The sequence below is a fragment of the Rutilus rutilus genome (assembly GCF_951802725.1).
Source record: "Rutilus rutilus genome assembly, chromosome: 10".
Classification (NCBI taxonomy): Eukaryota; Metazoa; Chordata; class Actinopteri; order Cypriniformes; family Leuciscidae; genus Rutilus; species Rutilus rutilus.
In genome coordinates, this window is record NC_140215.1 from 25,299,322 (window position 1) to 25,315,306 (window position 15,985).

General features: G+C 41.1%; 1 protein-coding gene across 1 annotated transcript; it reads left to right on the plus strand.

The window, feature by feature from the left end:
- The first annotated feature begins 5,371 nt into the window (after positions 1-5,371).
- Positions 5,372-15,937, plus strand: slc9a2 (solute carrier family 9 member 2). Its single transcript, XM_084420347.1, has 11 exons — positions 5,372-5,759; positions 6,754-6,971; positions 7,508-7,719; positions 8,088-8,127; positions 8,211-8,248; positions 12,421-12,510; positions 12,606-12,676; positions 13,147-13,314; positions 13,510-13,615; positions 14,143-14,280; positions 15,466-15,937. Exons 1-11 carry the CDS (start codon positions 5,551-5,553, stop codon positions 15,601-15,603), a joined length of 1,428 nt encoding a protein of 475 aa, XP_084276473.1. The 5' UTR covers positions 5,372-5,550; the 3' UTR covers positions 15,604-15,937.
- Positions 15,938-15,985: the final 48 nt, after the last annotated feature.

The window sequence follows — 15,985 nt, forward strand, 5'->3', positions numbered from 1 at the left end:
GGGACCTGCACGCGCTCTCAGTGAGCCCGTCGTGTCTAGAGTTTGGGCCTAGTGACTCGAGAGTCATACTTAAACCTAGGCACGGCTATGTGCCGAAATCCCTCAACACACCGTTTCGGGCTCAGGTTATATCCCTGTCCGCCCTGCCGGTGTTAGAAGAGGAAGGAGACTTGAGCTCTCTCTGCCCTGTCAGGGCTCTAAGAGCATATGTGTCTCGCTCTGCTGTCTTTAGACAGACTGAGCAACTATTTGTCTCGTTCAGTGGACGTTCCAAGGGAATGGCTGTTTCGAAACAAAGCCTATCCAGATGGATAGTTGACGCCATAGCGTTAGCATACACCTCCAGAGGTCTTCAGTGCCCACTGGGTGTCAGAGCGCACTCCACGAGAGGCGTTGCCTCTTCGTGGGCCTGGTCTAGTGGGATATCCTTACAGGATATATGTATGGCGGCAGGCTGGGCCTCGCCGTCTACATTTATCAGGTTTTATAACCTTGAGGTTCCCGCTTTGCAGGCTAAGCTGTTATCGGTGTAATTGAACACTGAGAATACAAGCGCAGTGCGTTACTACTATCTTACGGGCAGTATTACGTAAGACCCATATCCCACTTTAGTCAAGGTCGTCTTGTCTAAGTGATGTCATATATTGCGTCTGCGGATGCAGCTACATATCAGAACGGAGAGTTCCTCCTCCTGTTCTAGGACTCTCTGTGAGTCCCTCTGGTGATTGTGCACTGTAAATCCTGGGTTCGCCTCCAGGTTTATGGTTGTTAATCCCTGCACGCACGGCGTCTTACATTGGGTTCCCGCAGCGTCTTAGCTAAGACGCAGTACAAGAGAACTCTCGTAAGAGAACGTACTCGGTTACTAACGTAACCTCGGTTCTCTCTAGTAGAGGGAACGAGTACTGCGTTCCTTGCCGTGCGTACGATTCACTTTGGTTCGCTTCTTCGATGAAATAAATCAAGTGAGTCAGCCTTTTCGAGCTACCTTTATAGGGCTAGGCCACGCCCGCGTCGGCGGGAAGTGGCCTCATTGGTCTGATGTTGCATCAGCCTGCGCTCGATAGGCTTATGCATTTGCTAGTAGAACAGCCAATGAGCAAACGAGCCGTCTTGCCTATGGCTGCATACTGCTGCAAATGCATTTTACAAATATTAAAATTAAGGATAATTTTTTGCTTCAATATTCGTGAAAAGAGACTTTTCCCGCAGCGTCTTAGCTAAGACGCAGTACTCGTTCCCTCTACTAGAGAGAACCGAGGTTACGTCAGTAACCGAGTACGTTTTTATTTATTTTAAATTGTTTTGTCATATGGTTAGTCAGAATGGTAACTTTATTCTGTAGTTAAATTAAAATGTAAGATAATAAGATTAAAAATGTACTTAATGTACCTACACTGTAAAGAATGTCTAACCTTCCCGACTCAAAATTTTCTAGTGACTGATCACATCTAAATTTTTCAATTGGCCCAAGTGAAATTCTGTAAATTTAATTTGATAATTTACAGAATTTCACTTGCGCCAATTGAAAAATTTAGATGTGACCAGTCACTAGAAAATTTTGAGTTGGGGAGGTTAGAATTTGTTTACAGTGTATATAGGTCTAAATTTATAAGACATATCAATTACCATGGTCCCCTCTGATTAAATAATTTTCTATTTTAATTTTCCAGTTAATGCATGAATTAATTTCTCTGACTCACTTTGACATGTTTGGGTAGGCTATATAATCACAGCCGTGCTGATATAGAGCCATTGTCGCACAACTGCGAGTGTGATATCTCTTATATCCCTTACAAAAAAGAGGTGTATTCAAGTGTGTTACTTCTTTTAATCTAAAAATAAGAAAGTACTTTGTCTACTTTTTGTGTACTTCACAGAAATACACTTAAATTTACATTTAAGTATACCTGACAGGATACTTATACTGACAGAAAAGTTTAAGTATGTGGCCTACACTTTAATCTTTTGATCGAGATATACTTGAAAGTATAATTAAGTATTCTAGGTAGGCTACTTGGCTTGTAATTCTACTCTTTTTATTGAGTAGCCTATTAAATCTTTTTTTCACACAGTTTTACATAGTCCTATAAACTTACGTTGTTTGAAAATATTGATTTATAAAGAAAATAGATATGTTCCTATACTGAGCATCTGAATTGTTGTGTAGTCCACTGGCAGTGTACATAGGGATTTACTTCAAATCTATTTAAAGTACAGTTAAAGGTTTTTCAAAAAAACTAAAAAACTAAATGGGAACACTTTAGAAGGCTGTGAAAACACTAAAATTGGTGAAACAATATATAAATACTAAACTATAAGTACTGTATGACGGTAAGTTCATTTAATGAAAACTTACAAGTATACTTGCAGTATTCATTTAAACTAGTAATTTACTAAGAGTAGGCTATACTTCATAGTGCACTTTCATAAACTAAAAAATGTGCTACAAGAATTTGACTATATCAGTATACATATAAGTTCACTTGTTGTACAGATGCAGTACAAACAAAAAACATAGTTGTAAACTAGTTGTGTACTAAAGTTTACACCACTAGAACATTGGATACTTACAACATAAAGTATACTTAAAATATACTTGAAATTATACTACAATTATACTAACAATAACTATAAAGACAACTAAACAAAAATTATTTAGCATCCATGCCAACACACAATATTGTTATGTTTATTATAAGCTTTTGCTGTAGTTTCAAAACTGGATTCTGATTGGCTTTAAATGTTTTTATCATTCATCAGTTGGAAAAAAATCCTTCTGAAAGTGTTGTATTTGTGCATCAATTGTGTATTATGTACGTGTCAGTAGTTCCCTATCAGTCGGTCAGGTTTCGCATTGGGATCTTGCCTGAGAGACCAATTACCTTCGAGTGTTAATAAATTGGCGAGTGAGATTTGCATGGCAAGCCACTCCCTGTACATACCTGTATATAAGGCAGCGCGCAACTCACTCATTCAAGCTTTTGCTTCGAAGCCGAGCGGAGCCAGACACTTACGTAAATCATCTATCGTGTGAGCTGACGAGCAGGAAGCAGTTCTGAGTTGGAGAGATGGCGCATTCAGCGGTGCTCGCAGTTAAAGAGCAAACTTGCACAGGTAAGTGCAGCGATTTCATCACTGGACGCTTCAGCTATTAAAAGAGCAGTTTTCCCTAAAAGAGCAAGCATGGGTGACGTTTTGTCTTTTTCAAGATGGCATTCTATCTGTGTGTTTCTGGATGCGGTCGTTTCCTGGCCCCGTCTGACAGCCACGATCTGCCTCATGTGTCTGGGCCATAAGCACGCTGAGGCAGCATTCGTTGATGAATCATGTGGGATCATGACCATGAACATGGCTATCGCAATGTTGAGATTGAGACTCCAATACCTTGAAAAATGTGGAGTCCCCTCTGTTATTCCCCGTTCTGGTTTCTCTGCACTGCAGAGGACCACTTCAGGTAATACTCAGGGTGATCTGATGGTTATAGTGGGAGCTCTCCCGCCGGGCCAGTCCCAATGGGCCTCCCACTCCCCCACCCCATCGAAGGCTGTGGAGTTTCCGGGTGAGGCTGCTGGTCTTTCTCATGGGGTGATGTCCTTCTCCTGGATGTCAATAGCTGCATCGGAGAGCGGGTATGAGTCCTCTGGGGATGAAGACTTGCCTGTGCTGCCCCCATCAGGGAGCGCAATTCGAAGAGTTGTCAGAGTTATCTGCCACGCATCCCCCAGGCCGCCTCCAATAGGTCCCAAACATTCGCGACTGGATGATTGGTATCTGCCCGGTTCCTTTCTTCCCAGAGTTGTACGAGGAGGTCACCAAGTCGTGGAAGGCACCTTTTACTGCCAGAAGCTGCTTAACTGCTTCCTCCGCTCTCACTACCCTTGACAGTGGGGCAGCCAAGCGTTACATGGAGATTCCTCAGGTGGAGCGTGCAATTGTGGTGCATTTATGCCTGCAAAGTGCTGCCACCTGGCGGAATCGCCCGCGCCTCCCATCCAAGGCCTATAAGTTCTCGGCCACTCTTGCCACCAAGCAAGTACACCAGGCCAAAGCGCTAAAAGAGCTGCACGAGAGTCGTTCTAAACCGGAGTTGATGCAGGAACTGCAAATGGCAACGAAAATCACAGCGCAGGCCCTCGGTCAGACGATGTCCACTCTAGTGGCCCAGGAAAGTCATCTCTGGCTGAACCTGGCTGAGATGAAGGAGGCCGACCAAGTTCGCTTTTCTCGACTCCCCCATCTCCCAGGCCGGCCTCTTCTGCGACAATGACCAGCAGTTCTCTGCAGTACAGAAGCAGTCACAGAGGGCGCCCCCCTGGGGCGTCTATATATCTGCTCTGGTGTGGCCACAGCAGCAGCCTTTACCCAAGCCGCAATGTTGAGCTGCCGCAGGAAGGCAACGCAGCCTGTTTCAGCCAGCGCTAAACCCTCTAAGCTGTCAGTGAAACACCATCCCTGAGACGGGCAACCAAGCGATGGAGGGAGCTGCTCTTTAGGAGACGGTGAACGCACTGCTCTTTCCCCCGGAGTAGGGCCGGGTGGAGAATCTTCAAAAGTTTCAGCAATTTCTGTCCCATCGCTGGCTCAGCGGCCAGCGGTACCCACTTTTGGGCCCGCCACAAGCTTCCATTCAAGATGTTAACGCAGAGACACATCCTCATGTACGTTTGCCACAAAGATTGGTTTTGCAGCGATCGACCTGAATGTTGTGTACTTTTATGTCTCGGTTTTACCTTGACACAGACCGTTTCTATGCTTTGCATCCGAGGGTCAGGCATTTCAGGCATTCACTGGGCTAGATGCCCCCATTATGATTCCCTCTTGGTAATACCATATGTCTATTCTTCCACGGTACAGTTTCCCTGTTTCCCTGGGCAGATCCCACACTGCCCCATCTCTGCATTGGTAATGGTTCTATCCCTGTCTAGGCAGGACCTACCGCAGGGATTTTCCATATGTAGCACTGCTCCACTCATCAGTCCATATGTGTATTTCCACATGTTACCTCCCTACGAGCAGGATGTGGTCTCCGTAACGTCCTTTTCCATCTGAATTAGGCATGCTTCCCTAGTGTTATCCAACCAGTCAGGGCTGTATAAGGGTAAAACAGAAAGGAACAGCAGCTAATGATTATCCCCTTGTAAAGTTATGTCCTTCCGCCCCACCAGGTACAGAGGTCTATGCGACTTTCACGGGGCGCTGCAAAGTGGCAGTGGTTGTGACGCATTTCATAGGGATCCCAATGCATCAGTCAGTTCTGACATAACTTTGAACGTGAACTGATAGGGAACGCCTGTCTCAGATCCTCAGTGCAAACTTGAATGAGTGAGTTGCGGGCTGCCTTATGTATACCCGTATGTACGGGGAGTGGCTTGCCCTGCCAATCTCACTAGCCAATGTACATTCGCTTGTTTTGTTACAACTCGAAGGTGATTGGACTCTCTTTTTTTGGACTCCTTCAATGAACAGGGGTTACATTAGTAACTGGGACGTCCTCACTTTTTTTTATTTTTCCAGGTGCTGTATAATCTTTTCAATCATGTAGCAGTGATGCCTGAGGTTGAAGCTGGAGAAGTTTTTCTGGACATAGGTAGTTTCTTTGTGGTGGGTTTGGGTGGTGTGTTTTTCGGCCTTCTGTTTGGCTTTGTGGCAGCCTTCACCACACGCTTTACTGGAAAAGTGAGAGAGATCGAGCCTCTAATCATCTTCCTGTACAGTTACCTGGCCTACCTCTTAGCTGAGCTCTTTGCGATCATGGCGTAAGTAAGGGGTCCTTACCCAGCTAACAAAAATATGTTCTAAGACCATTTTGCTAACGTTACCATTAAGTTATAAAACTTTAATTCTTAACGTTATCTGACTGTTCAAAACATCAAGTTTTTAAAATGCTTTAAAGAAAGTTTTTTTTTCTTGGTAATGCGGACGTTAAGAACATTCCATTTTGCAAACATTATGGGATTGTTACTTTTGAATTTCTCTGAACATTCAAAAACAGGTAATAACATTTAAAAATGTTTGACTAGCATCCAGTTTCATCCAACTAGCATCCAGTTTCCATAATGTTTTTGCGCTAAAGTTTTGGGAACATTATTAACCAGATAACTATGAACAAACATTCTATTAATGTTACTGTAAGGATGTTTGTTCATAACTTTGAGAGAACCTTGAGAACAGTAGGAAAGTTCATTTAGCTCCAAAACTCTGGAATAGCCTTCCTGATAGTGTTCGTTGCTCAGACTCGCTCTCCCAGTTTAAAACTAGATTAAAGTCGCATCTCTTCAGCCAGGCATTCATATAATATTTTTAATCTTACAGTTCAAATTACAATCCGGCCTCTAGTTAATAAACGCCAGAGGAGAACTGGCCCCCGACTGAGCCTGGGTTCTCCCAAGGTTTTTTTTTCTCCATTGGGTCACCTGATGGAGTTTTAGGACACCATTAGGTCACTTGATGGAGTTTTTCGGTTCCTTGCCACTGTTGCCTTTGGCTTGCTCAGTTGGGGATATTCTGGGGATATCTAATTTGATTTTATCAATAAATTCCACTAGAAACAAACCTTGTTGTATTATTTTAATTTAATACTGTGAAGCTGCTTTGATGCGATCTGTATTGTGAAAAGCGCTATACAAATATACTTGACTTGACTTGACTTGAAAGTTCTGAAAACATTCCCTGTCAGCTGAGTAAAAGCTTGCTTCCAGATATCTGAAACTAACATTAATTTTCCTGAACGTTGTGCTCCTGTTTCTACAGTATTGTAACCTGTGCTTTGACTATGAAGTATTACGTGGAGGAGAATGTATCCCAGCATTCCTGCACCACTATTCACCATGTTATTAAGATGCTCGGAAGTGTGTCAGAAACTCTGATCTTTTTTTTCCTGGGTGTTGTTACCATAACAACAGAGCATGAGTGGAACTGGGGCTACATACCCTTTACGCTGCTATTTGCTCTGCTTTGGAGAGGCCTGGGTATGGGAGATCATTTGAGAATTCTAACAAATTCTCAAATTATTAGGAAGTTTTTAATAGTACCAGGTCGTTTTCTTATTGTCATCGGTTACAATTAAACAATATCGCCACAGCTGTGTTGACACACCAGCATGATTGCGATTATTGCTATTTGATATTACTTTTAACAAACCATCAAATAAGAAATATAAGTAACGTACAGTAGACACAGTTGCCAGTTAGTTTGCCTATTTTATCTCCACCAACAGAAATAGATCCAATCAAAGCATAGTCAATAGTCATGTCTTCGAGCATCAAACAGTTGTGTGTTGTTCCTGAATGAATCAGTGTTTTGAACTTACAAACTTTAGGAATGATTCAACGAATCATATAAATGGTCACTTGTTGCCACGTGCTGGTCTAATGATGTAACCTGTAAATTCCACACCACTAATGCACAGACTGACAGTATGTCGGGAACAAATACAAATTGTCATCTGAAATGACATAACTTGAGCTACTGGCTCAAATGTTACTATATTTCCATTTTCTTTTAGGAATCCTGGTCCTAACGCAGATCATTAACCCCTTCCGTACAATTCCTTTTAACTTCAAAGATCAGTTTGGTTTAACCTATGGTGGGCTGAGAGGAGCCGTGTCCTTTGCCTTGGCCTTCACTCTCCCTGAGAGCACTGGTCACAAAAAGCTATTCATCACAGCATTGGCGTCGGAAGAAAAAAAAAAGTGGGTGGGTCCTCCCCCAGAAAAATGTTACTGGAGTAAATACCATTTCATTCTGGTGCCTTTTAATTAAACAAGTAAACTAAACTCCACTTAACGTCGGGCGGTGCTTTGCCTCCACGTCACGTCGTGCATTGAATGCACAGCTATCCGTGGATTATCCCCCTAATATGGTAATTTGCCAGCAATGACAACTTAAAGCTGTTATTGATGTTTGCAACGCAATATTTGACTGGAAAGGTACAACGGGCGGTTACTTTCGTCAGTTGCGGCTCGTTGAGAAATATAATGTAGCGATTCAGCGGAAATGGAGTTTAATTTATTAATTTTAATTAAAAAAAATATTTAATTTAATTCCTCAAGTGGAATGGATTTGACTGACGACGCTCTGAAAAGCGAACAGACAAATGCGCTGAATTAGAGACGGTAAAAGTGAGTGGGTATAATATCATTGATCTTAAAAAGTGGGTGGGTCCGGTCCCACCCATATACAATGGTTCCGACGCCCATGCATCACAGGCACAATTGTTGTCATCATCTTCACAGTGTTCATTCAGGTACCTTTACACAGCAACTGAGTCTTGCTGACAAGTGCTTGCGTTTCAAACAAGCCTTTTTAATGAACCATCTTTACAAGTACAGCATTAACTTGTTCATATATTTGTTCAACACTTTGCATTGATGTTAGGCCATGAATATGAGGCCCTGTTTACACCTGATATTAAGTGTTATGCGCTTTGGTCGATCAGATCACAAGTGGACGACACTAAATAAAGGTGTAAACAGGGTCTAAAATGTCTTGATTGTCCACTTTCGACCACTTCCAGAGGTAGTCAAAAACGCAAACTCCTTGTGATCCATATATGGCTTTTACATTTACATTACAATTAAAATGTTTGGGTCAGCAAGATTTAAAAACAATCTTATGCTCTCTTATGCTCACCAGTGCTGCTTTTATTTGACCAATAATACAGTAAAAACAGCAATTGTCATGGTCACTGGTTGCAGCACAAAGGAAAGTTGGCATGAGATGCAGAAGCTACTATTGGTCTGGAGCAGACGCTGGAGCGGACTCTGGTCAGGGGCTGGAGTGGACGAGTGTGGCCCGGAGATACAATGCCAGAGCCATTATGGTGATTGCTGAACTCTCTGGGCTTGGGTCTGGAATTTCACTCACAGGAACAGACTGGGGAATTTCTCACTGGAACGGACATGGGAATCTCACACTCTGGAACAGTCTCAGAAATTTCTCTCACTGGAACGGACTCGGGAACTTCTCTCACTGGAACGTACTCAGGAATTTCTTCCACAGGAATGGACTGAGAAATGTCTCTCACTGGAACGAACTGGGGAATTTCTCTGACTGGAACAGACACAGGAATTCCTCTCACAGGAACTGACTGGGGAATTTATCTTACTGGAACAGACACAGGAATTTATCACTAGAACAGACCCAGGAGTTTCTCTCACTGGAGCGTACTCTGTGGCTGGCATGTTGGTTTCCGGTCTCCGGGCAGGCGCACTGTAGTCTCTGCTTTGAGGCCAATTAATTCCTGTGATGCAAAGCTGAATTTTCAGCATCATTACTCCAGTCTTAAATGTCACATTATCCTTCAGAATTAATTCTGATATGCTGCTCAAAAAACATTTCGTATTATTGTCAATGTTGAAAACAGTTTATTATGCTGCATAATATTTTTTGTGGAAACGTCATATATTTATTCAGGATTCTTTGATGAATAGAAAGTTGAAAAGAACAGCATTTATTTAAAATAAAATAAATTGTAACAATATAAATGCCATTATGGTCAGTTAATCAATTACTTTAATTCAAATTTAATGCATCCTTGCTGAATAAATGTAAGAAAACTCATACTGGCCATCCATCTACCTGGCGAATGTTCAGTCATTGTCGAACAAGTCGGACGACCTGCTGAGCCGCATCAAGACCCAGCGTGAGGCCCGGGACTGCTCCGTGTTTTGCCTGACAGAGACGTGGCTACACAGCGGGGTGCCGGAGTCTTTTCTCCAGCCACCAGGTTTCTCTGTCCACCGCTTGGATAGGGTGAAAGAGCGCACCGGGAAATCGAAGGGTGGAGGTGTGTGTTTTTTAATTAACGAACTCTGGTGCACGGACTGTGTCATCGTGAACAAAACTTGCAACACAAACTTAGAATGTTTAATTATGAAATGCCGGCCTTTTTATCTCCCACGGGAGTTCTCCGTGATGTTCCTGTGTGGAGTTTACATACATCCGCGAGCGGACACTTCTGTTGCCGTGAGTGAATTAAGTGACATTGTAAACAAACTTGAGAACTCCTATGTTAATGCTGTGGTCATAGTGACTGGGGATTTTAATAAATGTAATCTTAAAACTGCTTCTCCCAACTACTATCAGCATGTTAAACATCCAACTAGAGGAGCACACATCCTGGATCACTGCTACAGTAACGTTAAATCTGCTTACCAATCCAGGCTTAGACCAGCTTTTGGAAAATCGGATCACTCCTCTGTGTTACTTCTTCCTACATATGTACAGAGGAGTAAACAATCAAAACCTTCATCATGCATCATTCAGTGCTGGACGAAGGAAAGTGAAGTGAAACTACAAGGATGTTTTGATGCTACTGATTGGTCTGTGTTCCATTCAGATAACTTGGATGAGTATTGTGATGCAGTGACTGGGTATATTGACTATTGTATCGATTGCTGTGTTCCAAAAAAGGTAATAAAACGGCACGCTAGTCAGAACCCGTGGTATAATGCGGAAGTAAATAGGAAAATACAACAGCGGGCCATGGCTTTTAAATCTGGTAACGCTGCTGCGTATAAATTGTCCAGATATTCTCTGGAGCGGTCCATTAAAGCCGCCAAACGAGCCTATGGAGCTAAGTTAGAGGGACATTTCATGGAGGGGGATTCACGACGAATGTGGCAAGGGTTAAATTCCATCACCGCTTGGAAACCTAAAGGAAGATCCATCATCACCAATGTTGACCCTTTTTTGCCAAACGAACTAAATGAGTTTTATTGTCGTTTTGAAATTGAAAATGCTGAACCTGTTGTTCTCACAGCTTGTAATGACCAGAGCTTTACCATCACTCAGGAGGATGTGCAGAGGGTCTTGTCCAGGACGAAGGTTAGAAAGGCCCCTGGACCGGACTGTATTCCTCCACGTGTTCTTAAACTGTGCTCCGAGCAACTTGCTCCTGTTCTGACTGATCTTTTTAACATGTCACTTAGGAAGTGCACTGTTCCAGTCAGCTTTAAAAGATCAATCATAATTCCAGTGCCCAAGAAGACACCTGTGACGTGTTTGAATGATTATCGGCCAGTGGCCCTGACATCTGTTTTGATGAAAAGTTTTGAGCGGTTGGTGTTGGACTTTATCAGAGATCAAATTCCTGTGTCTGTAGATCCACTTCAATTTGCATACAGGAAAAACAGAAGTGTTGAGGACGCCATTTCCCTTGCTTTGAACTCTGTCTATAAGCATCTTGATGTAAAAAAATCATATGCTAGAATGCTATTTTTAGACTATAGTTCAGCTTTTAATTCAATGGTCCCTACAAAGCTCATTCACAAACTGAAATGTCTTGGACTTGATGATGCCATTTGTAAATGGATTTTTAACTTTTTGACTTGTCGACCACAAAGGGTCAAAATGAATGGTTGCATTTCTGAGGAGCTGTATATTAGCACTGGTTCACCGCAGGGGTGTATTTTGAGTCCACTCTTGTTCACACTGTACACTCATGATCTTGTGGCATCTCATGATAATAATGTGATAATCAAATATGCAGATGATACAACTATCATTGGGCTGATTAGTTCAAATGATGAATCTCATTATCGAGAGGAGGTAGAGAATGTTGTTCAATGGAGTAGAGAAAATAACTTGCTTTTGAACACTTCAAAAACGTGTGAACTTGTTATTGATTTTTGTCACAACAGGAATCAGTTGCCTATTACTATCCATGATTCTGATGTGCAGATTGTTGAGAAATGTACATTTTTGGGTGTGACTCTTTCTCACGATTTGAATTGGAGCTCAAATACGACTAAAATTGCTAAGAATGCGAGACAGCGCCTCTTCTTTTTACGTAGGCTTCGAGAGTTTACTCAAAATACTAAGATTCTTTTGAACTTTTATTTTTGTGTAATTGAGAGTGTCTTAACCAGTAGTATAAATGTGTGGTTTGGCAATCTCACTTTAAGAGAGAAGAGGGCTTTGAACAAAGTGGTTCGCTCAGCCAGCAGGACCATTGGCTGCACTCTGCCATTCCTGGAGGCCACATATAAAGCTAGACTATTGAAAAGAGCTTTACAACTTGCTAATGATGCCTCAGGCCATCCTGCAAGGGCCTTTTTTGAAATGCTTCCTTCAGGGAGAAGGTATCGCTCGGTCAAATGTTCCACTGATCGCCATCTAAATAGTTTCTTTCCCCAAGCTGTGATCACTTTAAACAAAGCATTTTTAAAATAGGCTTTAAATTTTTTGTATAGATTTTTAATGTACAGCGTTTTACTCTTAAGACTTTTATGTGGCATTTGCTTGTTTGTTTTTTGTGTTGTGTCATCGTAAGTGTCGACTTTGCACTTTGAGCTTCTTGTACATTTTTTCCAATGTGGTTTCATACTGCAAATGGCTAATAAAGTGAATCTGAATCTGAATCTGACAGCAGAATTTTAAACGGTAGTGTATAGTAAAGACAATTTCTCTTTGCAGGGAATTACAATAAGACCTCTTCTAAAATTAATGAATGTCCGTAAGACAAATCGAAACCAAGAGACCATCAGTGTTGAGATTCACAAAAGGGTATGTTTTCAGTGGTTTCATTCATTTCATTTAAACACACTTAATGAATAATCTTAATCAGTTTATTTAGCCTTGATACCATTACTCTGTTTCAGTTAATGGAGCACACTGTTGCAGGCATAGAAGATCTATGTGGACAATGGAGTCACTACTACTGGAAAGACAAGTAAGAGTCAGACTCTTACATTTTAGTTATTTTTTCCTCTACACAGCTTTTCTGAATATAAAAGAACAGTTCTCTGCTGATAGTGGCTTAGTACTGTAGAAGTATTTCTGTGTCATGTTTCCACTTTCCTCATTTCTTATTTGTTTTAAAATTGTGCCACCAGTTAGACTGGTCTAACAGCTCTGTCTCAGTCTATATGTGAACATGCATTATAACATGAGCCTCAGGCTTATGTAAATTAATTTGTCATAAAGACTATTCCTGTTAGTTACTACCACAGCTATTACCCTAAGATAGTTATGTTCAATTTTGGAAAAATATCTGAATGGAAAAAGGACATTTATTCAGTGACTCAGTTTATATGTAGAAGCTAAATATAAATGTAAAGTCCAGTACACTCTGTTATCTGCTTTATGTGATTTTGATTGTGAGATTAATTTGTTTTGATCTATAAAATCTTTGATTGTCAGGTTCATTAAGTTTAATAACCGGATCATTCGCAAGATTTTAATCCGTGATACTCGTCCTGAATCGAGCATTGTGGCTCTGTATAAGAAACTGGAGCTTCAGAACGCCATGGAGATACTGGACACAATGTCCGGTGACATCAGTGCAGATCCCTCTTTAATTTCATTACAGTACGTCTCCTTTTTGCACAGTCACTTCTTTTCCTGTCCTATGCTTCTCAGAAATCTCAGAAACTGGTTTTGCTTTTTTTTGTTGTTGCTGAATTTAGCTTACACTAATAGATTAATCATTTTACTAGAAGTCACAGGAGAATCCCAGTGATTTGCTTCCTGTTGATTTCTGTTCTCTGTTCTCGTTTACTATAGTGAAGAAATAAAGAATGCCTCAAAGTCCAGGAAGAAGTTCTTGTCATCTGATGTGACAAGTATGCATGAACTCTTATCAAAAAACATGTACAAGATCAGACAGAGGGTGAGTTGTGACAGAATGTCCTGAACTTACAATATTGGAATTGCTAAAAGTACTAAAAATTCAAAGATATTAGGTGTTATATTAAATTCAAAGCTAATATTTTTAGCGCAATTTTCCACCGGACAAAATTGCGATTAACAACTCATGATTTCTGTTCTGTTCTGTCTGTGCGCACCAATCTTGCACTTCTATCTACTCCTCAACCAGACCACCTAGAGACTTCGGGTTTTCGGCATTATGTTAAGGAAGGTCTAATCTCGGGAACGCACAAAAAAAAATCCAGGAAAAGATTTTGGATTTCCTGGAAATTCCAGAAAAAATTCTGTTTTTTGCAAATTTCTCGGCAACCATAATAGCTATCGAGTTGAAACAAATTGCAATCGATAGCTTCTAAAATTTACAATAATATTAGAAAAAAAGAATTGATCAAAAATATTTCCTTTATGCTTCAAAAATGTATTAAAACTTTATATGAAGGGAAATAAGAAAAATATTGCCTTTTCACCTATAAAACTATTGTTCCACAGAAATACGTAAGGAAGGTATTCACAAGAGTCATGAGCACAATTAATTCCACTGAATTACGGCAAGAAATCAATGAAGGTATCGATCAAGATTTGGAGAAGGAGCAAGAATATATGAGAAAACGACAAGAGGTTGTTGCAAAATAAATGGAAGAACGTTCAGCAAAGCGACAAAAGATGGCGACATCCACACCAACGGCTTCCTCATCAGGCGTATCTGATTTCTACGATGACTCGTGGCTTTCAGAGGATGTTTTGGCAAATATCTCGAAAGCAGAAGAAGAGTTTACAAAGTCACAAGCCAATAATCAAGCAGAAAAGAAGGAAGAATCTGAAGAGGACAAAGCAGAAAAGGAAGCTGATACAGAGAAAATCGAGGATATTGAGTGAACACAAGATGTAAAAAATAATGAGCTAATAAAAAAAATGATGTTCAACTAGTCAAGTGATTGTGCCTTTTTTATTATCCATTGCTGATTTGATTTCAGAAAGTTCATTTGAATTTCAAGAGAAAGTTATATTCTCGAGCAACTTATTTTCTGTTTCATTTACTATCTCTTAGTGTTGTGATCCCATGACGTGAGAAAATTGCGCTAAAACACTCACTGAGTTTTTATTACTTGTTTATATCATAGCTTTGCTATTGTAACGGAGACAAGCTATTAAAAGCCGTCCGGGTAAACCTCACATCCCTGGCCTCAAGACGCGCTCTAGCGATTGACGATAGAGACTGACGATAGAGACTGTGGTCTTTAGCGTCCTTTTCTAGCATTCTTTTGCGACCACCACCCATGCCGGACACACCGTTTGAATCCCATTCAGAGCAGGTAGAGTTGAACTGGTTACATTTGGTGCCGTGACCCGGAGTGAGGTTTAGGGGGTGAGTAAAGAAGGCAAGCTAGTGAGAACTGTGCGGGTAAACCTCACTCCCCTTGCCTCAAGAGGTGAGCTTGAGAATGTGATTCCCATGCCGGAGACGCCGGTTCGAATCCCGCTCGGAGCAGGTCGGGTTACATTTGGTGCCATGACCCGGATGGGAGTGAGGTTTAGGGGGTGAGTGTAAAGGAGGCTAGCTAGTGAGAACTGTGTGGGTAAACATCACTCCCTTTGGCCTCAAGAGGCAGAGAGAGATTCATGACACTGAACAAAAACTACCATGTTTATAGAAAAGTTTAATGTTTTCTTGAATGATTCAGTTTTGTAGTATTTAGTATATGTGGAATAAGTAGTGGGACATAACATTGTTAATAATGTCCCTACTACTTTATTGTGCCTTGGAATATTTCACAAATTGTGATCTATATATTTTTTATCCATTATGCCTAACAGACAGTGTCTTATACCAATAAGCATTCATTACCCAATGATATCACAGCCAGAGAGATCCTGATGAGACGGCACACAAGTTTACGTCGCAGCCTCAGAGCTGGAAGCTTCCATGGCACTGTATGTAACACTACATAAATTTATAAAGAACACTTATTTATACAGGGTAAAAGAATGATGAGATGCCATTTAAAGGGCACTTTTTGAATTTGAAGATCAGCGTAAATTTTACTAAATTTGTCTTCCGGGAAACATGTAAGTCTCTTCTGCTGCTTTTTCGAAGGGCAGTACTAAATACAAATTAATTGATATTTAAACAAAATAAGAAAAATGTTGACATCTTCATCCCGTTCCAAAGTTTTTACCCCCCGGATCTGTATATACTTCTTAATATGGACATGAGAGTCTTATTTTTTTTGTCATGGACCCTTTCCTTGCTCTTCTCTGCCGCACCAGAATGCTGCAAAAATGTCCCAGAAGGTTTTGTCTCTGCCGATGGGTCAGAGTCTGAACTCTGGAT